Source organism: Nycticebus coucang, chromosome X (genome assembly GCF_027406575.1).
Source record: "Nycticebus coucang isolate mNycCou1 chromosome X, mNycCou1.pri, whole genome shotgun sequence".
Taxonomy (NCBI): Eukaryota; Metazoa; Chordata; class Mammalia; order Primates; family Lorisidae; genus Nycticebus; species Nycticebus coucang.
In genome coordinates, this window is record NC_069804.1 from 165,198,957 (window position 1) to 165,224,890 (window position 25,934).

A 25,934-nucleotide genomic window follows, 5' to 3' on the forward strand; every position below is an offset into this window, starting at 1 on the left:
TTTGGCCAGGGCCGGGTTCGAACCCACCACCCTTGGTATATGGGGCTGGCGCTCTACCCACTGAGCCATAGGCGCCGCCCAATCTGCATTTAATGTTAAAAAAGAACAAAACATTTTAAATGATTGTTAGAAGGTAGTTCTGCTAATATGGGTATGGTTTTGGGTCATTTGTGGACTTTAATATACATTAAAGAATTGTTTTTATAAAATTGACCTTAAGGTTGTAAAATTGTTTTGATATTAACACAGCTTGTACCCTTGTGCTTTTAGTGTCAGATCTTTTAAAGGTTGTTATAGAATGAATTTAATTGTACTGCATTAGGTCTTAGTTATCCTAGCATAGTATTGCTAAGTTTAACAGCTATATTCAGATTAGGAATTTGGAGAAAATGTAGGATGAAAGGTTGGGTTAGGAACATAGACTGAAGTTTATGAGCTAAGGATGGAAGTTTTCTTTTACTAGGCTTTGGACCTTGATCAAAGTTTGTTCTGTTTTACTTTTTGACCTTGTAAGTTAATCATCTTCTTTAATTGTCATCTAGCACAATTAAAAAGGTAGGATCATAAGGTTATCTCTGAATTCCCTTGTTAACTCTGATAACACAGGGCATTATGGAAGGAGAAAAATGTCTTCTCTACTTTATAAGAGATGGTTTTGAAAGATTAGTCAGAGGGCCCTTTTAAAGAGAGACATTTGTGTAAGTTAGTATTTTTAAAACTAGAAATCAAATTGCTTCCTTGAAGTTTGTAGCTGCTTCCATTATCAACATGAAGGTAGGATGGTTTTTGCAAGGAGCCAGTCGTCTCTGGTGTCTGTGTCTTCTTAGTAGAAGCAAGTTCCTTGATTTTACAAAGGCTTTGAGAAATCTAAGTTGATTGGATTGGCTACATTAACCTTCTCATTTTGTTTTGGTAGGGCTATTGCCTGAACAGCTCAAGCAAAAATCTTTTGCTTGTATACAGATGGACAGTTATTTTTTTCTGAATTATGTAAGCAGTGGCCCTAATTCTATTATTTTGTGATTGTTACTTGCTCTTAGAAGAGTAAGCCATTGGTTGTCTTTTCAAAATTCTGCAGTACTGCTCTCCCCTCCTTTTCCCTGTCTTTTGATAAGCTTTGGTATCAGTATATTCCAGCTGCAATGTTTTTCAGTAGAGACTGTATCTTTTAAAATGCAAGTTTCCTGTTTTTATGGTTGGTATTTAAAAAGGCTCTCCCATCTCTGGTTATATTAATATTTCATGTCTGCTTGGATTTATTTAGCAAGTAAGGTGTATGTGACCTAGCAATTAAAGTTTTAATGCAACTCCAGTCTTACCTGATATTCTAAGGATTCTCATGATTGCTTTCTTAAAAGAATTGGTTGTTGTTTTTTGTTTGTTTGTTTGTTTGCTTTTCAAGCTGTAATATCCTGGTAGGCTTCATATTACATCAAAGATAGCAGCTATAGTTCCGGTCATAAATTTTACTCTAGCCCCAAACTAAACTTTTTTTTTTTTTATTTTGTACTGTTTTTGCTAAACTGGTGTGCTTGAAATTTGTAAGTCAAGTAGGAGTGAGGTGTAAGGCTTTAAGGAAAAAAATGAAGCTTGCAGCAGGTGTTTTTCATAACATTTTTCTTTTTTTTATTGTTAAATCATAGCTGTGTACATTAGTGCAATCGCCTGTACCCATTCTAAGATGCACCATAGATGTGGCCCCACCCATTACCCTCCCTCCACCAAAACCTCCCCCCTCCCTTCCCCTTCCTTGGCCCTTTCCCCATAGTCTTGTGCTATAGTTGGGTTATAGTCTTCATGTGAAAGCTATAATTTAGCTTCATAGTAGGGCTGAGTACATTGGATACTTTTTCTTTCATTCCTGAGATACTTTGCTAAGAAGAATATGTTCCAGCTCCATCCATGTAAACATGAAAGAGGTAAAGTCTCCATCTTTCTTTAAGGCTGCATAATATTCCATGGTATACATGTACTACAATTTGCTAGTCCATTCGTGGGCATAATATTTTTCTTTACTAAAGATTAAGACTACTTTATTTGTAAGAAATTCTGAATAGGGTGGCGCCTGTGGCTCAAGGAGTAGGGCGCCGGTCCCATATGCCAGAGGTGGTGGGTTCAAACCCAGCCCCGGCCCCAAAAAAACAAACCACAAAAAAAAAAAAAAGAAATTCTGACTATATTCTGTATGGAAAAGAAATATACAAGAAAAGATCATTAACATTTACTTGAAGAATGTAGGCCAACTCAGTCCTCCAAGGTTATTTTCAACTGCTTTTAAGAGAGCAAAAGGGGATGTTGCATGCACACAATTAGGGAAAAGAAAAATATTGATATAAAATCACTGAATCTTTAATATGGCAAGAGAATATTTATGAAGATTTAATTCTAAGAGGAAGAAATGAATTTCTATATAACTCTTCTCATCATCTATTAAGGGGAGTAAGTTATGTTTGTCACATGTAAATATTCCTCTGACTCTTTTCCCTTGCCAGTGACTGTTCTTGCCATATTCCATGAGCTTCAAGTTGATGTTGAACTCTACGCACTTCTTTTTGGTGAAAGTGTCCTCAATGATGCTGTTGCCATAGTGCTGTCCTCGTAAGTGTCTGCTTTCTTATTATGTTCTGAATATTAAATGTGAGGGTACTAGGAAATGGAAGTTACTTACTGAATAAAGTGCATTGTGAATGGAAACATTTGGAAGAACAAGACATGTTTTTCCCTCTTGAAGAAATACATACTTTATAGATAAATTGGGAAATTCAGGGAAGAAAAAATGAAAAATATGCACTCCTCCTACCTAAAGACAATCACTGTAAATTTTCTAGGGCATTTCCTTTTTCTATGTATGATATTTTTACATAGTTATTATATTGTCTATATAATTTTCTATTCTGTTTTAGCATTATAACCTGAGTGTTTTATTTTTTTAATTAGATCTAATTTGGGGGTAAATAATATACTTACATCATTCAAAAACCAAAACTATGTAAAAAGTTATACACTGGAAAAGTCACATTCTTACTCTTATCCTTATCCACCTGTCCCCATAGCCCCTTACAATCATTTTATTAGTTTCTTGTGTATCCTAGTATTTCTTTATTCAGTGCAAGCACACTTATGAATAAGTGATCTATTTACCTCTCATTTTTATTTTAATAGCAGCATACTACTTATGTTCTCTCACATAAGTATGTTCTGGAGAATTTTCCCTACCAATAGGGAGTGTTCTCATTCATTGTAGCTACACAGTATTCTGTGTATGAACTGTACTATAGTTTATTTGTTTATTCTCCTATTGCTGGACACTTGAAGGGCTTCTAATTCTTTGCTGCCCCAGATAGTGCTACAATGATGAACTACTTTGTTTTGTACATGCATAGATGTATCAGTAGAGTGAATGCCCAGAAGTGAGATTGGTGAGTTAAAGGGTAAATATATTTATAATTTTGTAGATATTGCTAAATTAGGTGTCAAAGGGATTATACGACTTTGTACTTTAACCACTAAATTATGGGAGTGTCTGTTTCTTCACAGCTCCACCAACAAAATATTTGTCAAACTTTTATATATTTACCAACTTGATAATTGAGAAATATCTCATTATAGTTTGTCTATTTTATTTAACATAATCATTTCAGAAACATTTAATCTTTAGAAGTGTTAAGCTATATACTTTTTATTGAATATAATTAAGTGAGCAGTATTTTTATCTAATTATAGAAAGTACTATACATGTTATTACAAAGTGTTTGCAGGTGAAAAAATGGATCTGAACCTCTGAAGAACTTAATCCTGTTGGCCTACTCTTAACTAAACAAAAATCCAACCCTATAGACAGTTGCCTTTATACCAGAACTTTCTGTAAGAGAGAAGTAAGAACCCTTCACATTTTCTCTTTATTTATCTTCTTAATTTCTACTTTGTTAATTATAAAAGGGCATACAATCACTGACTCTGGTTTATACAGCCTGATATCCCTATTGCCTTACTGCAAAGTTGGAAATTGTTCTTTCTGAGATATAACACTGATCCCTAAAATGATATGTATGATGATGTACAGAAGGTCAAATCCTTTTTTGTGAATGCAATGTATGTAAATGTTACACCCCATATTTATTTCTAGAATTTTTGTGTCTGTCTACGACTTATATAAATTTAACCTGAGAAATAAAACCTATAGGCTATAACTAATATCAATACTGAATATAAGCCCTTTTAATGATGATTGGTACCAAGTAAGAGTTTATATTATTTAAAGGAAGGGAGAAGTGGGTAATGTGCTTATAACTTATGTGTTTTTAAAAAAAAAAAGAAGCTACAGAGATTATTGAAGCTTCCAGTATGTAGGTCCATGTGAGGTCACAAGCACCACTAAGTGAAGAGAATAAGTTACAGGCAGTTACTCTTAGCATCAATTCCCTGTCCTAGATAATTCTTCTACTGTTTAATCATCTTACTAGTAAGTATTCCTTTATCATTCCCCTAACGTATTAAGAGTCAGAAAATCTCTGTTGTGGTCCTATCTTAAACTGATGTGTCCCATGCCTTAGTTTTTTCCGTTAATAAAGCAACCCATTTCCTGCGATTTTAGAAACAGTTGAACAGTGTTAAGAAAAAAAAAAAACCTTCATTGAAAGATTTTGAGCTTGGGGATGTAAGTAACCTCTTTCTTTCAATTTTAGGAACAAATGAATAGTGTTAAAGGGAGAAGAAAACCTCAGTGGAAAATTTGAAGCTTGGGAGTGTACATGTCAGTGTTGGTGAAGAATAAATGTGTTAAAAACAGAAAGCCCTTTCCATAGCACTTCGTACATGGGGCCATGCTCATCCTTCTCTTTCAGCCTTTCTCAAAAAGAGTTTTGTGAGAGGATGAAGCTTCATAGGAAAGAATATGAATAACTCTTTTCTCAATTCCCCCAAGGATGGGACATTGCTAGTAACATTCTAGATGGATAGGAGATAAATTAAGTCATTGCATCCACTGGTACTCTGGTGGAGAAGGACAATATCTGGAGAGTGTCAGCATAACAGGGAACTTGTTAGTTGAGCAAATGTGTACCTGTCCAGAAGCTGAAGAGAAACCAGTCCCATCGCTGGCTATGGTAGGTTACTAGCTAGAATGCTCAGTGGTATCTTGATCATCATTTTTCATTTGCCTTTTCTGTGTTTTTAAGTAGGTTAGATAAAAATGGTCTATTTTGTGTTGAATTCTGCTAGTTTAATGATTATCTACTATATATATTCTGTATAAGCAGCCTTGCATCAAAGTGGAGGGGACCCCCTTTCTGAAGTTCTGTTTGACTCTTAAGAGGTTAAGGCACCTCTTCTTTTTTTTTTTACAGTTTTTGGCCGGAGGCTGGATTTGAACCCTCCACCTCCAGTATATGGGGCCAGCACCCTACTTCTTTGAGCCACAGGTGCCACCCAAGGCAACTCTTCTTGAAATTTATGTTGGAAGTTGTTTTTGTTTCTGGTTTTTTTTTTTTTTTTTTGTTATTGTTGGGGATTCATTGAGGGTATTGTTTCTAGGGTTTTTTAATGTCACTTTTAATCAGGTGAGGGTGAAGTGAAACAAGTTCCCTCATACATGCTGTATGAGGTAGATGTATAAATATGGATATAGTATGCTATGTATAGTCTGTCTGGTTAGAGATAAAGTATAAGTTGCATAGTATTCCACTGACTGGAGACTCTGTCTCAAAAAAAAGAAAAAATGCTGAAGTTGAGAAACCCTGGTGTGGTAAAACTAGACTACTCATACATTGTTGTTAACATTGAAATTGGTATTACCTTTTATCATTATTTATGATGATAATAAGTAATATATGCTTGTGACAAAAATTCAAAGTATTTGACTCAGAAAGTAAACATTTTCTGAAATTTCAGCTCAGAAATAACCACTATTAGGGTTTTCATCCAGACTTTTTCCTTCAAGATATTAATATACAAGTATATTAATAATTTTTAAATAATAAAAGACATAGTACTATACATACTTTTCTGTAACTTGCTTTTTTTTCACTTGGACATTGTCTATTAATACCTTTATTATCCCATTGGATGAATGCATTATGAATTTATCTCTCTAATTCCCTGTTGATTAGTATTTGGCATTTCCTAATATTGTATTATTATGACTAGCATAGGTAGTGAACATACTTATGTGTAAATCGCTGTGAATCTTTGATAATATTTCTGTAGTTTTTTTTTTTTTTTTTGAGACAGAGTCTCACTTTGTCACCCTCAGTAGAGTGCCATGGCGTCGTACCTCACAGCAACCTCAAACTCTTGGGCTTAAGCAATTCTCTTGCCTCAGCCTCCCAGGAAGCTGGGACTATAGGCGCCCACCACAACACCTGGCTATTTTTTTAGAGACAGGGGTTTCATTGTTGCTCAGGCTGATCTCGAACTGAGCTCAGGCAATCCACCTGACTCGGCCTCCCAAGTGCTGGGATTACAGGCGTGAGCCACTGTGCCTGGTCCATGTGGGATTTTTTTAAAAAAGAGAACATTCTACTTATTAAAGAATAATGGAAAAGCAAGAATCCAGTGTACTTAATACTAACATGAAGCCAGCAGAGGAACAAAAACATGCCCATACAAGAGAAAAACTCAATTGAATTTAAGTTGGTGGGAGGAAAGGGGAGGATGGAGGGGGACTGGTATGCTTGCACCAAATAGGCATGATGTAAGGGTATATGGCACACCTCCTGGGTGAGGTACACAACTACAACAAGGACTTTACCTAACAAACACAAACAATGTAACCTAATTGTTCATACCCTCATATTAATCTGAAATATTTTTTAAAATGGTGTTCTTCCCAATAACATTGGAAAATTTTTATTCAGAGTATATTATAAACAAGTTTCTTTACCATTCATCAAAAAGAAATAATACATTTTTTAACAATGTTTGATTAAAAAAGAAAAGTTATGGCACAAAAATAGGCTGTTTTTTAGAAGTAGAGTTTCTAGGCCAATGGGTATGATCATTAAAAAATTGAGAGATATTGTCATATTTCCCTCCAAAAACATAATCAAAGGCTTTTTGAAAGCAGTGGAGCAACATGTAAAAAGAGCCACAGGTATGGTAATACTCTGTTGCCCCAGTTTAGAATGGCAATGCAAGGAAATAGTCCAAAGTCAGTAGAAAGCACAACGATGTTCTTCCATACTGTTATTTGCAGTAGCAAAAATATTAAAAGCAACTTTTAATTTTCTAACAATGGGGAAATGGTTTGGTTAAATTATGCTATATACATTTGGGCCATTTTTAACTGTAATTATAAAGACCACGACTTGTAGAAACAAAATTCAGAACTGTATATTCTCCTGTGATTATGACTAGACACAAATTAGCATGCATGTAACAAAAAGAGGGGAAAGGAATACAGAAGGAAAATAAAATAGATCTGTCAGGGCAATGGAATGATGAGGTAATTTCCCCCCCTAAACTGTACATTATATTACTTTCAGGATTTAAAGAATATGTTGCTGCCTCAAGCTAAAATGTACAAAAGATGAATTAAGATTTCAATTCAGAGGCCAGTATTTGTCTTAAAAAGAAGAAGACAAACTTCTCTTCTGTTCTCAGTCCATATAAAATGTACATGTGTTCTTGTACACTTTAGTGATTAAAGAATGAAATAATGATTTGCATGTACTAATCCAGGGAACACAACCTCAGGCGGCATGGCATAGATATTTTGTTCCAGCCAGCATTTTGAAAGAGAAAGAAGGTTGTTGTAGCAATATCCTTTCTTTTTTTCAGCCAACTACTACATTTTAATGTTATAACATTGTCAAATCTCATTCATGGTGGTGAGAACCTTTATACCTAGGTAAGCTAGCATGATAGTAAAGGTCATTTCATATTGATCAAAACAGTATCAAATCTGCTAGTCCCCAAATGATCCAGTTAAACAGTACACATTTAAACGCAAGTATTTAAAATTTTCAATTCAGATTGAGTTTCGGAAATTTCTAGATACCATTACCAGAAATTAATGTTAATGCTATACTTCCATAAAATAGCTACAAATCAGAATATTTTAGTTTGGTCTTGGGTTTTTTCCTTAACCTGGGAAGTATGAAAAGGACTTGTTTTAATTTACATGGTATAGCAAGCACATTTTTTTAGCTTTGAATCAGAAAAAAAAAAAATGCAGTAACCACAGAGAGAATTCATTATATTCTTAGGAATGTGTTTTTTCTCCTTTTCTTTGACGTGACTTGTATGATGTCTTTGAGTCTGGACTTTTTATAAGGCTGGTCCATCAATTAACCGAGATGAGAACTGATTTAATAACGGTAAGCACTGTTGCCAGAGACCTGCTGGCAACAGCGATTTTCTCAGCTATTTTTATTTCCTGGGGTGACTGTTATAAAAGAAGCTTTTTCAGGCCAGGTTTAGACTATGAGTTCACGATGGAGAGTGTCTCCTGTAATTGCCTGTCTTGGCCTGGTATAGAGTGACTTTCTTTCAGAAGTTTGGGGTAGAGGATCCAGCTGGTTATGCGAAAAGTGCTATTGAGTGGATTCTAATTCCTTAGAAGGCTTTTTGAACCCTTTTTCATATAAAAGTCCGTTTCAGTGAGTGAATAGATATTAGGCATTTGGCCCATTCTGGTATTCTAAAAGTTGGAAGGGGTCCTTCAGTCACCTTTTTTTCCCATAGGAAAAATAAAATGTGACCAGGTTGAGTATTGAACAATATCCTTTATATTCTTATGCTTCTGTTGGAAACAAATGGGATTTTTTCATTAGTTTGTTCCCATTAGTATGTTAGGGCTTTGGGGCACTCAATACTAGTAATTCTTAAGCAGAATTACAAAAGAATAATACTGCACAGTATCTTGAGGATGGAAGAAAAGGCTTGGTACAACTTTCATATAGAGGACTTTTAAAAATGTTCTATCTACTGAAATTATCATTTAAGAAAAAGCCAAGTTGTTTTTCTAGCTGGATATACTGCAGGGTTTTAGTAGCTTTTTGTCTTTATTTTGTCAATTCAAATCCAAAGGTTGTAGGGCTTTTTTCCCCCCTCCCTCTAATTTCATCTTTCAAGCTTTATACTAGACAATGTTTTTAAAGTATAAGTTGCTTCTAGAAGTAAGAGCAATCTCTCTTTTATAGCTCAATAGTGGCATACCAGCCAGCCGGAGATAACAGTCACACCTTTGATGTCACAGCCATGTTCAAGTCGATTGGAATCTTCCTTGGGATCTTCAGTGGATCTTTTGCTATGGGTGCTGCTACAGGAGTGGTGACAGCTTTAATATCCTTTTGTTACCTTGTTAACCTGACAAGTAGTCATATGCCTTATTCTATGATTTCTTTTTTTTTTTTTGTAGAGACAGAGTCTCACTTTACCGCCCTCGGTAGAGTGCCGTGGCATCACACGGCTCACAGCAACCTCCAGCTCTTGTGCTTATGTGATTCTCTTGCCTCAGCCTCCCTGGCAGCTGAGACTACAGGCGCCCGCCACAATGCCCGGCTGTTTTTTTGTTGTTGCAGTTTGGCCGGGGCCGGGTTTGAACCCACCACCCTTGGCATGTGGGGCCGGCGCCCTACTCCCTGAGCCACAGGCACCGCCCTATTCTATGATTTCTTATACTTTCATGATTAGAATTGTGTTAGAATTATTAACCTTATAACTAAGTACTTGGTTTGAAAACATTAAGCAATAATCTTTGCTAATAAATAAATATTTTCATTGTTCTGCACAGGGCACAGTGCCCTAAAACCTTTTCGTTGTTGTTTTTGTTTTTGAGACAGATTCTTACTTTGTTGCTCTCGGTAGAGTGCCAGGGTGTCATAGCTCACAACAACCTCAAACTCTTATACTCAAGCGATCCTCTTGCCTCAGCCTTCCCAGTAGCTAGGACTATAGATCCTCACCACAGAGCCCAGCTATTTTTAGAGGGGGGGGGTCTGAATCTAGCTCAGACTGGTCTAAAACTCCTCAGGTCAAGCAATCCATCCCCCTCGGCCTCCCGGAGTGCTAGGATTATAGGCATGAGCCACCACGCCTGGCATGCCCTAAAAATTTTAATGCAAAAGTGTCATTAGATTCAGTATCCCTTTGAGGGTAAATTTTAAGGTTGTAGATTAAATTGATATAAAGGATATATTCCAAAGAGCTTCTGGGTATTCTTTGCTGCTGGTCAGCCTGGCAGTCTTTTGCTCTTTGTTTAGTAGGACAAAATCTATAACCATGATGCCAAATGAACAAAATATGGTTCCTGGGTTAGGATATATGGGTTCATTTCAGCTCTCCTGATTTTAAACTTTGTGCTCTAGTGTCCTGAGACACCCAAAGGACCTAGGTTTTAGTCCTAGTACTGCTCTAGTTAGCTATTAGAAATATTGGACACATTATTCTTGTGTTCATTAAAGAGACATTTCTTGATTACATGCTATTTGCCAGATGTTGTGCCTTGGGTATCAAAGCTAAACAAGACAAACATTGACCTCTGGCTCCTCGGAGCTTTCATACAGTGGCAGACACATGTGATAGAAGCTTCAATACTTCACCTCTTTGGATCTCAGTGTAGGAAAGTGGAGTGTGGGGACAGTGGGAAGGATGAGTGGGACTAGATGATCTCTAAAGAGTTTCCCCCTCTAAAACTTCTATGATAATTATTCTCCGAAACAATACATCATTCTTTTTCAAGAATCACTTATGGCTAATGCCTGTAATCCTAATACTCTGGAAGGCCAAGACAGGCGGATTGCTTGAGCTCAGGAGTTAGAGACCAGCCTGACAACAGAGAGACCCTGTCTCTAAAAATAGCCAGGCATTGTGGCAGGCACCTGTAGTCCCAGCTACTTGGGAGGCTGAGGCAAGAGGATCACTTGAGCCCAGGAGTTTGAGGTTGCTGTGAGCTGTGACGGCATAGCACTGTACTGAGTACGATGAAGTAAGATTCTGTCTCAAAGAAAAAAAAAAGAATCCGTTTGATATACTTGAGCCTTGTCCTAGAAGAGGCTACTTTTACGGTTTTATATAGGTGAACTGAGGCATAGAGTGGCAATAAAAAGACTTCTGAAGAATGAGCCAGTAGAGATAGTATCTTTTCCCCAAAACAAGTCCCTTGAGGGTAGAAAGGATATCTTGTCAATCATTTTGTTGTAGTACCTAGTGGTTGAAGTGACTCTAGATCCTAGCCTGAGATTTGTAATAACTTGGCACAAGGCCTTCCACTGTCAAATACTTGTTAGACTTATACAAGTAAGTGAAGGGCTTCACTTTCTTCATCATGGAATGATTGCTGTGTATCGCAGAGGTGTTAGAGGATCAAATAAATGTGAAATCTCATGGAAATTACATGTTTTTATAAATGCAAATTGCTATATTAGAGAAGGTGTCTTGCTTTTAGGTTGGAAGTGAATAGAGTTGACATGTTCGTATACCTGATCTGTTGCTCCTGTCTCTACCTGTTCTTTATTGCCTGGTTTCTAGCAAGGTATGTGATAACCATAGAACAACTGGAGTGGTGAAACCGTAAGATGTCCTCACTGAAGGGAAGGCAACTGATGCCCATTTTAAGAGTGTCTTCATTGTGGTGCCTCCTTATCCTGTGACTTTTGTATAAAGCTGGAGAATCCTTTTGCTTTCCTACTTGCTTTGCTTAGACTGTTTTTTTCTAGTCGCACATCTGTAATACAAGATCTTGTTACCAACCTTAACAGTCTCACGTGACAAAGTTCACCAAATTACGGGAGTTCCAGTTGTTGGAGACAGGCCTATTTTTCTTGATGTCCTGGAGTACCTTCCTCTTGGCTGAAGCATGGGGTTTCACAGGTAGGTTACTTTCTCCTTTTGATTGTAAGTACTTATGAGTGACTTTGCCAGTCACATGAGTGGATCACCTCCTTTAGTGTTTGAACATACTTGTGGTTGGGATTTAAACTGTCACTTTAGAACATAAAAAAGATATGCAGTGGAAGTGGTTCCTTTCAACAGAGTAAGTCACAGATGAACATTTCTGTAAAAGAAGGACTGGTATAAAACTTGGGAACCATTCTTCTATGTGAACTTGTGACTTAATGTCTTTATAGGTGTGGTTGCGGTATTGTTTTGTGGCATCACACAAGCACACTATACATATAATAATTTGTCCACAGAGTCTCAGCATAGAACTAAACAGGTAAGAGAAACTTCATAGTTTATGAATAAACTTTTTGTTCTTTCAGCACAATGGAAGTCATTTTACTTAAAAGTAATCTTTGATCTGTTCAAAATGATGTTTGCACATTTCAGCTTTTCTTCCTTTGACGCTAGACATCGCTGAGATTGGCAAATTAAAGAGTGACAACTTTTAGGGTAGAGGTAGGTCAGCAGAATAGCCAGGGGCTATTATTGTGGCTCCAGTACACAGTCAATTAGCTTCCTTTTCTCTTAGTGTTTTCCTAATCTAATGGCTTTTAAAAAGAACCTTTTGGAAACTTACTCTGTCTTGACTAGAACTACTGCTGTGTGATATAGATAAGATTAACTTCCAACCTGATGGGTGTACGGAGAGAAGATTAACCTCCTTCAGTCTTTACTCTGACACTGCAAAACTGCTATGTTCTGGGAACGTCAAGGGTCAGGGAACTGTGTCACTGGTCAGGCTTCATATAGTACTGAACCATCAGTCACGCAGGGTGCCTGAAGGGAATCCTAAAGGAAGTAGGCATAAAATTTTCCAGCTTTATGAGGTGTATGGGACAAAAATATGAACAAAATGTAATGTCTGGAATAGAAACAGGTGCTTACTTGACTGTGGTTATAGTGAGAAATAGAAGCTATAAGTTTTGCTAAATAATTAGAACATAGTGAGATTAGCCTGGAAAGGACTGGTGCTAAAGGAAGAGCAAGAGTACTTTTTCTTCTTCTGGAGCCACAGATTTAGTTTATGATCTGTTTTCCCCCAACCCTCAAAAGAGGTTAAGCTTCCCCTCCCAAGCCTAAGCATTGAGGTTATAACTCCTTTTTATAAATTAATTTAGTACAGTAAATATAGAGGAGCAAATCAGCTGGGAAGTTCAACATTTTTCCAGGTAGTGGAGTTATGAATGAAAAGCAAGAACAGGATGAAAGCTTCTGAAAGCTTCTGGTTTATTGGTGATGTGAAGCTTTTATATGTAAAAAAAAAAAAAAAATGACTCATAGCAATCCTAGATTGTATGCATTTTATTGTGTGTCACAGAAGACATTAGAGAAGGGGGAAAATGGTTTGAGGCTTAAGGAACTGGAATGCTATTATAAAAGAAGTGGTGAGCTTAAAAGGATGGGAAGGATTTTGGGGGGAGCAGTACAGAAAAAGGCAGGAATAAAAAGAACCCCTTGAGGAAGGGTTGGCCAACTCCAGTCCTTAGGCCAAATCTGGCCCTTGCTGATCTATGAGTTAAAAATGATTTTATTTCCATCCATTTTGAAATGGTTAGAAAAAGATCAAAAGAAGAATATTTTGTAACCCATGACCATTATAAGAAATTCTCGTTTTCCTGTCTATCAGTAAGGTTTTCTCTTTTTTTCTTTTTCTTTTTTTAAGAAAAAGATATCTACATCTGGATATCAGTAAGGTTTTCTTGGAGCACAGCCACATCCATTTCTTTTTAATATATAGTCTGTGGCTGCTTTTGTGCTATCCTGGCAGAGTTAAGTAGTTGTGACAGAGACCTTGTAGCCTGCGAAGCCTCAAATATTTACTCTCTGGCCATTCACAGGAAAAGTTTGTAGGCCCATGTTGTGGCATAAAACTGGGACTTTGGAGTCACTGTAATGTTTCAAATTCTGGTTCCACTCTCAGGCTGTGTGGCCAGCAATAAGTTTCATAACTTCTTTGTGTTTCAGTTTTGCCATCTTTAAAATGGAGATAATAATAGTACCTACTTCATGGAATTGTTGTGAAATTAATATGCGATAATACATGTAAAGTCCTTAATATCATATTGAGCACATTGTCAACACTGGATAAAATGTAGCTTATTAGAATTAAACAAGAATAAGTAATAATAGTAATAATAATATATTAAATGGTATATTAAGTGGTAATTATAGTATAGTAAATCATTTAAAGAGAATTAAATATATACTTATTTTAATTTTTATTCAAATTTTTAGGTAACAAAGAATAGGTTTTAAAGAATGAATGAGCTTGCCAAAAGCTACACAGCTAGCAAGTAGGGAAGGTAGAGTTTAAGCCTAGGCATTTTGATTCTCGAGCCCATGTTCTTAACTTTTGTCCTGTTGTGGGGCGGAGGCTTGTGGTAGAGAGCAGTGGTAAATAACTGTGGTGGCTGTAAGGACAGCAGATCATGCAGGGCCTTAACTTCCTTCATTCAGCAAGTCTCCCACACCTGCTGGGTTAGTAACACATGCGGAGGCATGGTGTGAACAGGGTGGAGTGGGCGGGTAGTAGGTGAGGACGTGGTGTGCAGGATTATATGGAAGAAGCTGTGTCTGCAGGAAGCTTGCTTCCTAAAGGAGGACCAAGACCTATGGAAAAAGTGAAGTCACATGGCCAGCCAGTTATAAGAGTTGTCACAAAGCATTTTATGTCAGGATAAAAAGTTGAACTGAATCTTTTAGCTTGTAAAGCAGGAAATATCCTGAAAGTGATATTTTTAGAGAGGTTCACCAATTGGGTGGGGATGGCTGGGATACCAGTTAGGGTCCTTCTGCAGCATTATGGGTGGGAGTGGATGAAAGCTAGGCTAAAGCTGACAAGGTTTGGAGGAAGAGGAGAGAAGTGACTAAAGATGGGGGTGGTTTGGAGAAGAGAAGCTGATTGGAAAAAGTGAGAAAGCAGCATTTCTGGCTTTTTCTGTAGGACTAGACATTGTTGTCTCTACATTTGCTCCCCTCTGAATCACGTTTTTTTGGGTGTAGGCATGAACTTCACGTATTTAAAGTGTCTGTTTCATTATGTTAGTAATACTCATGTTTTCTGATTATATCACTGAATGTATTTACTGAACTAACCTTTTAAATTTCGTTTCAGTTGTTTGAGCTTCTCAATTTCTTGGCAGAGAATTTCATCTTCTCCTACATGGGGCTGACACTATTCACCTTCCAGAACCATGTCTTTAACCCAACATTTGTAGTAGGAGCATTTGTATCCTTTATCATGTATTCTATTTTGAAAACTATTTTAACTGAGATTTTCACGTGATTTGGGGGCATGTGGTTGATGAGAGTACATTTAAATATATAAAATTTTCCCTGAGTAAAACAAATATGGACCCCCCCCTTGTTTTCTGTTCTATTTATTCTATCCTATTTTATTTTTATGTATTGCACAAATAATGTTGACAGATCAAAGTAACAGAAAAGTTTCCTTCCGTCCTGCCCACCCCAAAAGATAAAACTGTTTGTCCTCTGTTGCTAAAGGAAAGAAAAGAGGATGGCTCCTGGGAAACATTTAGCAGCCTATGCCACAAGGCAGCAGGGTACAGATGGGGAAAAGCTGAGTGAGGCTGCTTTGGTTTCTTTCTTTCTCTGTCTCTCGTGAGTGAATTAAGTCTTTAGAAACTAGTTGGAAAGAAGAAGCTGAGAAGTTTCCTCTATTAAGATCTTACATTAGCCTGGTACATTTGTCATAATGAACGAACCAATATTGATATGTTATTAGTAACAAAAGTTCATACTTTATTCATATTTCCATAGTTTTCCCCTAATATTCTTTTTCTATTCCAAGGTCCTGTCCAGGATACCACATTACATTTAATAGTCACATCTTCTTAGGTTCTACTCGACTATCACAGTTCCAGATATGTTCATTAGTTTTGGTGACCCTTAATAGTTTCAAAGGGTACTGGCCAGCTATTTTGTAAGATGTCCTGTAGTTTGAACTTGTCTGATATTTTCCCCCATGATTAGAATGAGGGAAGAAGACAACAGAGGTGAAGTACATTCTCATCACGTCATATTAAGGGTCCCTACTTGGTAATGCTAATGGTAGTTGTAATCACTTGGTTCAGGTAGTGTTTGTCATTGTTCTCCATTGTCAAGTTGCTTTTTGTTCCACCTTTCTATATATTACTGCCTAGAAGGAAGTCACTATGCACAGATACTGAGAAGTGAGGAATTATATTCCACCTCCTCAAGAACAGAATATCTATAAAATTATTTAGAATCCCTTACACAGGAGATTCTCCCAAATTTATTGTTTCATTCAGTCATTTTTTTATATCAATATGGATTCATTGATATTTATTTTATATTTTGGGTTATAATATAATACAACTATTTTTTTTATTTTATTGCTCAAACTATTTCAGCTTTGGTCACTGGGAGCTCTTTCAGTGGGTCCCTGTGTCTCTTTGACATGCCCCATTATTGTTTGTTTGTTTGTTTTTTGAGACAGAGTCTCACTTTGTCACCCTTGGTAGAGTGCCATGGTATCACAGATCACAGCAACCTCAAACTCTTGGGCTTAAGAAATTCTCTTGCCTTAGCCTTCTGAGTAGCTGGGACTATAGGCACCGGCAACAATGCTGGGCTATTTTTAGAGACTAGGTCTTGCTTTGGCTCAGGCTGGTCTGGAACCTATGAGATCAGGCGATCCACCTGCCTCGGCCTCCCAAGTGCCGGGATTATAGGCATGAACCACTGCACCTGGCCCTTATTTTTATTTTTTTGAGCACTTCTCTACTTTCTGGAACTAAAATATTTTTTTTTAGGTTCATCTTGTGTATTTTCTGCCTCAGCTAAGAATTGGCTATTTCTCCAAGGAGCCCTGGTTCCTTTTATTAGAGAATAGTATTAGAAACCAATATCTGGGCACTTGATGTGTTCAGTGCCACCTGACAGAGCAAGGAAATGCGTATGTATATACTAACTCATGTATATTCATGGGTCTATTCATATATCTGTGTGTAACCATCTGTGTCTCTGTTAAGCTAAGCATGAGTTCATTCGGATATCTCCAACTCAATTCATTACCATGGAATCCTTCTGGCCTTCTCCCTTTGCTGATTTGCACTTTCCTTGTAACAGTAAGAAACCTGACTCCCACCACATGCCATCCGTTTACTTGATTGTACAGTTCCAGTACACGTGTATAACAGTATCAGAACTGTTAACCAGTACTTCCGTGGGAAATAGCTTTATCTCTAAGCATAGAAAGCTTCTGTGCAGTTCCTTTTGCCTTTAGTCTTATAGACTCCATTCTTTTCCAAAGTTACTTAGGCCAGCAATATTCTTCAAACTTTGTTCTGTTTTTAATCTTAGATTTTCCTTTCTGTTCCTCTTAAGAAATGGGATGGAGACTGCAATGTGACCCTTGTAAGAAAATTTGTAATTATAAAGTGGAAGTCTCTATAGATAGTAAACTGTAAAAAAAGATATTAAAATTGGCTTCCAGTTAAAACCAATCTGTATTTCACATTAAATTTTTCCTTTGAAGCAGGTAAGAAGTATAGACTATCCCTGGAGTATATTGAGGCTAGCAGGAATTTAAGTGGTATGAAATAGTTGAGCTGCCCTTTTCTTTGTTTTAAGGAGGGAAGAGGAAGTTTAGACAGTATTACTCCTCTTCCTACCAACACTCACAATGAAATGAATTATCCTATTCTATTAATAATCTTAAAAGTATAGTAAAAAAGTTTTGCTTTTAAACATCTTTCTCTTTAGCTAGTAAACTGCCTGTGTTAGACCTGTACTGTCTAATTTGGTTGCAATTAGCCACATGGGATTATTTAAATTTAAATTAATTCAAATAAAAATATTAAAATTTTCAGTTTCTTGGTCATACTAGCCACATTTCAAATGTTCATTGTATTGGACAGTGGAGGTACAGAAAATTTCCATTGTTGTAGAAAGTTCTGTTGGACAGCACTGTGTTAGACAATGAAACCAAGAGACTGTGTTAGAAACTGAGCTCCCTGAAATAGACTTTAACCATCTTGAATGTATAATCCAAATAATAAGAAATGATCCCTAACCTATTGATAATTTTAGATTGCTATTTTCTTGGGAAGAGCTGCAAATATTTACCCCTTGTCCCTCTTACTCAATTTGGGTAGAAGAAGTAAGATTGGATCAAATTTTCAACATATGATGATGTTTGCTGGTAAGTTATAACTTTCCTCTTTTTTTTTTTGAGACAAGAGTCTCACTTTGTCACCCTCGGTAGAATGTCATGATGTTATAGCTCACAGCAACTTCAAACTCCCAGGCTCAAGCGATCCCCTTGCCTCAGCCTCCTGTGTAGCTGGGACTACAAGCACCTACTATAATGCCCGGCTATTTTTGAGATGGGGTTTTGCTCTTGCTCAGGCAATCCGCCTGCCTCGGCCTCCCAGAGTGCAAGGATTATAGGCATGAGCCACAGCACCCGGCCTCTAACTTTCCTCTTTTGCCCACTCCCAGCAGTCATTCGCACTGCATGTACACTGATGTATACAGCTTGATGTCACACTGAGATGTTAATGCTGGTAATACAAGACTCCTTTAAGTATTGAAGTTGTATCCTCAAATAGAATTTTTTTTTTTCATTATGTCTCATTCCCTTCTATGGGAATGTCTTCATATTCTGGTTCCAAATCCTTGGTTCAGAAATATGACACAGAATGGGGGAGATAAAGATGAACACATTTTTTATACCAAAACCTGTAAGTGAATGATTTTTGCCATTCCATTCATAATTGCTAAAACTTGGAAACAGCCCATTTGTCTTTCTTTCAACGGATGAATAGCTAAACAAACTGTGGTGCATCTATGCCATGGAATACTACTGTGCACTAAAAGGAATAAATGACTGATCCCCTCAGCAATGTGGACAGATCAGAGGTATTATGCTGAGTTAAAGAAGCCAGTCTGGAAAGGTTATATGCTATATGATTCCATTTATGTGACTTTTTTTTTTTTTTTTTTTTGAGACAGTCTCACTTAGTTGTCCTCAGTAGAGTGTTGCGGCATCATAGCTCATAGCAACCTCCAACTCTTGGGCTCAAGCGATCTTTTTGTCTCAGCCTCCCAGGTAGCTGGGACTTCAGGCACCCACCACAGCGCCCAGCTAGTTTTAGAGACAGGGTCTTGCTTTTGCGTAGGCTGGTCTTGAACTCCTGAGATCAAGCAATCCACTTGCCTCAGCCTCACAGGAGTGCTGGGATTATAGGTGTAAGCCACCACGCCGGCCTTACATTTATGTGACATTCTTTTATTTGTTATTATTGTTGAGGATTCATTGAGGGTACAGATATTATTGTTGAGGATTCATGGAGGGTACAGAGAACAAGGTTACAGTGATTGCGTTTGTTAGGTAAAGTCCCTCTTATAATTGTGTCCTGCCTCCAAGAGGTGTGTCACATACCATAACCCCCAACCCCCTCCTTCCTTTCCTCTCTCTGCTCCCCTCTTCCCCCCCCACCATGTACTAGGTCATCAATTATCCTCATATCAAAATTGAGTATATTGGATTCTTGCTTCTCCATTCTCGTGATGCTTTACTAAGAATGTGTTTCAACTCCATCCAGGTTAATACAAAAGATGTAAAGTCTCCATCTTTTTTAGTGGCTGAATAGTATTCCATGGTATACATATACCACAGCTTGTTAATCCATTCCTGGATTGGTGGGCATTTTGGTTGTTTCCACAGTTTGGCAATTGTAAATTGAGCTGCGATAAACAGTCTAGTGCAGGGGTCCTCAAACTTTTTAAACAGGGGGCCAATTCACTGTCCCTCAGACTGTTGGAGGGCCAGACTGTACTTTAAAAAAATGAATGAACAAATTCCTATGCACACTGCACATTATCTTGTTTTGAAGTAAAAAAACAAAACGGGAACAAATACAATCACACCACCTCATGTGGCCCACGGGCTGCAGTTTGAGGACCCCTGGTCTAGTGCAAGTGTCCTTATGGTAAAATGATGTTTTTCCTTCTGGGTAGATGCCCAATAATGGGATTGCAGGATCAAATGGGAGGTCTAGTTTGAGTTCTTTGAGGATTCTCCATACTTTGTTTCAAAAAGGTTGTATTTGTTTGCAGTCCCACCAGCAGTGTAAAAGTGTTCCCTTTTCTCCACATCCACGCCAGCATCTGCAGCTTTGAGATTTTGTGATGTGGGCCATCCTCACTGGGGTTAGGTGATATCTTAGGGTGGTTTTGATTTACTTTTCTCTGATAATTAGGGACAATGAGCATTTTTTCATATGTTTGTTAGCCATTCGCCTGTATTCTTTAGAGAAGGTTCTATTCGTCTCTCGATATGTAACATTCTTAAAAAGACAAAGTCATATCAATCAAGAATATATCAGTGATTGCCAGGGGTTTAGTGAGGTAAAAAAGTTTGGAGTTCAAAGATAACACAAAGGAATTTGCAAGAAGCGGATGATAAAAGCCTTCTGTATCTTGACTGTGATAGTAGTCACACACTTCTATGCATTTGTCAAAACTTGTGGAGCTATAGACTGAAAGAGAATTTTAATGTATGTAAGTTAAAAAAAATAAGGCTGGGCATGGTGGCTCATGCTTGTAATCCCAAAACTTTGGGAGGCCAAGGTGGGAAGATTGCTTGAGGCCAGAAGTTCAAGACCACCCTGGACAACAAGCGAGACCCATCTCTGCAAAAAAAAAAAAAAAAAATTAGCTGGACGTGATGTCACATACCTGTAGTGTGTATTCAAGAGGCTGAGGTGGGAGGATTGCTTGAGCCTAGGGGTTTGAGGCTGCAGTGAACTGTGATCATGCCACTGCACTCTACCCTGGGTGACAGGGTGAGACCCCATTTAAAATAATTAATTAATTATATAAATAATAAAGAATTGTTAGGAGTTCAATGCTTGTCAGTGTCATACAAATTCTATTCCTATTTGTATATACAGGTATTTTAATATTGTGTATTTTTTCATGTGCTTCTAAGTTTTTAGAATGTGCTTTTTCTCTCTGAATTTATGAAGCTTGTGTTGGAGATAAGTTATTGGAGATACACGTTTTCCATTCCCTTGTAGGCCTTCGAGGTGCAATGGCATTTGCCTTGGCCATTCGAGATACTGCTACTTATGCACGGCAAATGATGTTCAGCACCACACTTTTGATTGTGTTTTTTACTGTTTGGGTGTTTGGTGGTGGCACCACTGCAATGCTGTCATGCTTGCATATAAGGTAAGTGATAACTGGACACCTCTTTTTAATATTAAATTTTAATTCCGTTTATGTTTCTGCTTATTTTCAGTTTATTTCTAAGCTTTGGTGAATATGTAGTATTTTATTTTTCCTTTTAAAATATCTACTAGGTGGCACAGAAGAAAGGAAAACATGCAAAAGGAAAACAAAAACCAGTGTTAATAATTTAAGGAATATTTTTACAGAATTTTTGCTATGCATTATGTATGCTTTTAACAAAGTGGGGCAACACTAAAGGTACTCTTGTAGCCTGACTTTTAAACGTCATATACTTTTAGCATGGACATTTACATTAGTAAATATATTAATTATTTTAATGGCTGTATATATCCTGATTTATTTAATCAAATCCCTGGTGTTGAACGAGGATTTTGCTATTACCATTACCATTTGAAGATTTTGTTATTACTATTACCATCAACAATGTGAACATTCTTAAATGTATACTCCACAGTGAGGTTGTTTAATTATTTCCTTAGGATACATTCCTAGAAACAGAATTAAATGGTCAAAAGGATATGTTATGGTTTTTAATTCATATCACCAGGTTGGATCAAATTTTTTTCTTCCATCTGCAGGAAGGAAGCACTAGATTTTATCATTTTTTTCACATCTTTATGATCAGCACTGTTTCCAACCTAATAATCCAAGGCCAAGATCATGAGGACTTAGTCTTGAATGTGTAACTAGTTAATGCATTCAATTGGAAAGCTCCTCGTATCTCAAGAGAAGAGTTCTGCATTTGTTTCCATGGATACAGCAGCCTATGTTGCTAAAGCCTTTGTTGATTTTATTTCTGTGTTTGGCTGAAACTTCATAGACATTAAGATGTACCAAGCTTCCAGAATACATAGGGTTCATTAGAGAAAACAGTATTTCACACTTTACAGATTCTGTCCTCCATTTTTTTTCATTCTAGTATGCCTTTCTTTTAATAGTCTAAAGACCAACCAGCCCTAAATCAATCACACTTTAAGTCACACTTAAGTGTTGTTGTTACTGTCTTAATCTCTCCTTACTATTCAAATCCATTTCTTAACATTTCTGTGCTGTTATTGTATATAAAATAAAATACAGAAAAAGAATGTTTTTAAATCATATGTTTTTAAAACAGTGTGTTTTTAAATCATAGCTGTGTACATTAATGCGATCATGGGGCACCATACACTGGTTATATAGACCATTTGACGTATTTTCATCACACTGGTTAACATAGCCTTCCTGGCATTTTCTTAGTTATTGTGTTAAGACATTTATATTCTACATTTATTACTTCAAGGAGGACCTGGCATTTATCGAGCAACTACTGTGTACTGGGCATTGTGCTAAGTGCTTTTAAACACAATAACTCCTTTTTACAAGTGAAAAAATTGGAGATTAGAAAGGTTCTGATTTGTTCAAGGTCATCCACATAATTAAATGGTGTCTAGAAGAGCCTCTGGGCTTTCTTAATTTCTTCTATACCATATTTCATCAAGAAATTAGGATGGTAAATTTTGAAAAGACAAAGCTGCTTTCTTTTCTCAAGAGCTTGTAATAAAGATTCTTCCTCATTTTACAAAGGAGAACAAAATTAAATGTAAGGACAAACCAAATAGAATACCCAGGCTTACCATCTCCCCTCAAAAGAAAAAGCAAAAACCCACCTACTGATACAAAGTTTAATCTACTTCACTACTTTTGAAAGTTCTTTGACCTCATTTTGCCTATCCCAATAACATACTTTGGCACTTAATTATAAACAGCGTTGACTTATAGTCTTAGATTATTTCTTGTTGCTTTCTTGTTTTATTGGGTTGGGAGGGGGGTGCTCTTTGCATCACAGGCTATATTTTAAGTTTCTCTTTTCTTCCCCCAAATTTATCTAGTACAATTTTGAAGATGCTGATAAACCCTGGAAGCTTAATATTCATGTTAGTTTGGTTGGTTTAAACTTGGTTTTGAGTTCTCCCCCCTTCACTTGCTAATTTTGTGATCTTGGGCAAGTTCTTTATGCTTTTAAAGCCTCATTTTCCTGATCTCTAATATCGTGTCATGGTACCTACCTCCTAGGGTTGTTGTTGCAAGGATTCAGTGAGTTAATGTCTGTAAAGCTCCTAGTATGGCACTTCAAATGTTTCTTTTTTTCATTTATTCAATAAATACTTACTGAGCAGCAGCTATGTGCCAGGCACTATTTTAAGCTTCAATTCAGTGGTTCTCAACTGAGGATAATTTTGTTCCCTAAGGGACATTTGGCAATGTCTGGAGACATTTTTGATTGTCACAACTAGAAGTGGGTGATGCTACTAGCATCTTCTGGGTAGAGGCCAGGAGTGCTGCTGAACATCCTACAGAGCCCAGGATGGAGAGGCTCACCCTCTTCCTCTCCACCAACAAAGAATTATCTGGACCAAAATGTCGGTACAGTAAAGCTAATACCAAGAAATCGTGCTGTAGAGAAGGGCAGTGATAGTAATGAGATAGAAAAGGTCCCTGGTCTCATAATATCTATGCTTTAATGGGAGAAACAAACAAAAAACTAGTAAATAAATGAACCTGACAGTTTTAGATGGTATTAAATGCTATGCTAGCTGTCAAGCAAGGTACTATGATAGTACCTTGGGGATGGGGGTGCATTATATAAGGAGGTCAGAGGTGGTCTGTCTGAGAGATTACATTTGAGCTCAGGCTACCTGAACGACAGGATATGGCTAGATGGCTAGTTAAACAATTATTAGGAAGACAAGCAGTCCAGGCAAAAGGAAGAGCAAGTACAAAGGCCCTGAGGCAAGAACAGACTTGGCCTTTTTAATGAACAGGGGGAAAGTTCACATAGCTGGAGTATAGTGATGGAAGGGTGGGTAGGAAATGAGGTGGACAAGATCCCATGGGGATAAGGCTCTGCAAACTTTTACTGAAAGGGTCAGATTGTAAATATTTAGGCTTTGCAGGCCATCCAATCTCTGTCTCAGCTACTTAGCTACTCTAGTGTGAAAGCAGCCATAGATCACATTTAAATTAACCTGTGTGGTTGTATTCCAGCAAAATTTTATTTACGAAAGCAGGAGGGCTACCAGATGTGGCCCGTGGGCTGTAGTTTATGGACACCTGCCATAGGGGCTTGTAGGACATGGTAAAGGGTTTGGATTTTTAAATATAATTCCAAATCTTGGAGGATTTTACAGTGACTTTGAACTAATTTAGAGTGGAAAAAGGTCATTCTAGCTGTTGTATAGATATTGGATCCTTGACAAATTAGAACTAGCCAGCTGTTCCTCTGACCTTTCATATAATGTGACAGTCACACTTGGCTCCCTATCATTTACTGCACATGCTTTGCACTTGTCTGTTTCTGAGCTTCTGTTCATACTGTTCCCTCTGCCTGAAATTATCTTTTACTCCCAGTAAATGACGCAGCTTAGTGCCATCTCCTTTGCCCCCGTTCTTGTCTCTTGGAACCACGCTTCTGTTTGTGTAAATTGATTCTCCTTATTATTGCACTTATTTATTCATTATTCAGCCTTGTAATGTTATAAGAGCTACCACTTAGTATTAATGATGCATCAGACATTCTTTTAAGATCTTCCAATACATTTTCTCATTTAATCCTTGCAGCAACTGTGTGGTAGATATTTGCCCCCATTTTCCAGGTGATAAAATTATAGTTCATAAAGCTACATAACTTGACTGAGTTCACACTGCTGAAAAGCAGCCAAACCCAGATTTGAAGCCAGCACTCCCTGATAGCAAGCCCTTAGGGATTATGCTCTAGTTGTGTCTGTTTCCCCCACTTGTCTGTGAGTTCCTTGATGGCAAGGGTCGTATTTAATTCACGTCTATGCCTTGTGCCTAGTACAGTGCCTGGCAAATAAGTGTTGTATAAATGCTTATTATGTGGAATTGGCTTTTAATAATATGCCATCTGAGTATTACAAATGTGCTATCTATAAGACCACTAGATGTCACTTGAGATGCATAAATGTGGTTAGAGTTTAATGTGACTGAGAAGATATTAAGTAGCTCCTGGCCATGTTAACAAAGAAAAGAAAAAGAGTTTTTCTTTGAATTATGAATCTGCTCATGGCCATCTCTTTTTAAGTACTTAACTGTGAGTCCCTTGCCTTCCAGATGTGGTCTTGCATCATTTTCCTCCCTTCAGTATTATTCATATTCTGAGATTCTACTGCTATAGCTGCTCATGCTGCTATTTTTTTGTGTGTTGTCTATAGTAAACTTAACTGATAAACATATGAGCACCTATTATGTGTCAGGTACTGTGCTAGACTCTGGGGATACAGAGATGAATTGAGACATGACCTTTATCCTCAAGGAGCTCACAGTCTTTTGGGGGACACTGACAGGTAAATAACTATACTGTGCTAAGTATTATATTAAAGGACAAGAAAATACAGCAAATACACAGAGGGAAAAATGATTCTGCCTGAATGGGTCATAGAATGGTTACTTTGGAACTTGATAAAATGAGTAGAAAAAAATAAGGGCAAGCACATTTCAGGTAGAGGGAACACCATGAGCAAAAGCATGAAGGTTTAGGAGAGGACAGGGATTTGGAGAGGAGTAGGTTGGTATGGCTAGAATAGAGTATGTAGAAAAGAATGACGGGAAATGAGGGTGGAATGGTAGGTTGGAGTGGAGCAAGGAGTGGGGGGGCACTCTTTTGTAGAGAGTCTTGACTGCCCCACCAAGGACTTCAGACTTGGCTCCCTGGGTTGTAAGCCACTCTCAGAGGCTCAAGGGAATAACCTAGTTCTATGCCATTGACAGCTAACTTTGGAGAGAGCCTGGTGACTGGAAAACCTGCTGCA

At 37.4% G+C, this 25,934-nt stretch overlaps 1 protein-coding gene across 2 annotated transcripts in view; it reads left to right on the forward strand.

Annotated features, from left to right (window-relative positions):
- The window catches only part of SLC9A6 (solute carrier family 9 member A6), a 68,863-nt gene that overhangs the window by 14,583 nt on the left and 28,346 nt on the right, over positions 1-25,934 (forward strand). Inside the window, exons 6-13 of one of the 2 annotated variants that reach the window (XM_053579951.1) lie at positions 2,493-2,598; positions 9,141-9,282; positions 11,706-11,811; positions 12,069-12,157; positions 14,999-15,112; positions 17,959-18,070; positions 20,952-21,105; positions 25,380-25,469. In XM_053579951.1, coding sequence (XP_053435926.1) covers positions 2,493-2,598; positions 9,141-9,282; positions 11,706-11,811; positions 12,069-12,157; positions 14,999-15,112; positions 17,959-18,070; positions 20,952-21,105; positions 25,380-25,469 — 913 coding nt within the window. The remainder of the gene's footprint in view (positions 1-2,492; positions 2,599-9,140; positions 9,283-11,705; positions 11,812-12,068; positions 12,158-14,998; positions 15,113-17,958; positions 18,071-20,951; positions 21,106-25,379; positions 25,470-25,934) is intronic. The other variant, XM_053579950.1, reaches the window with a different exon arrangement.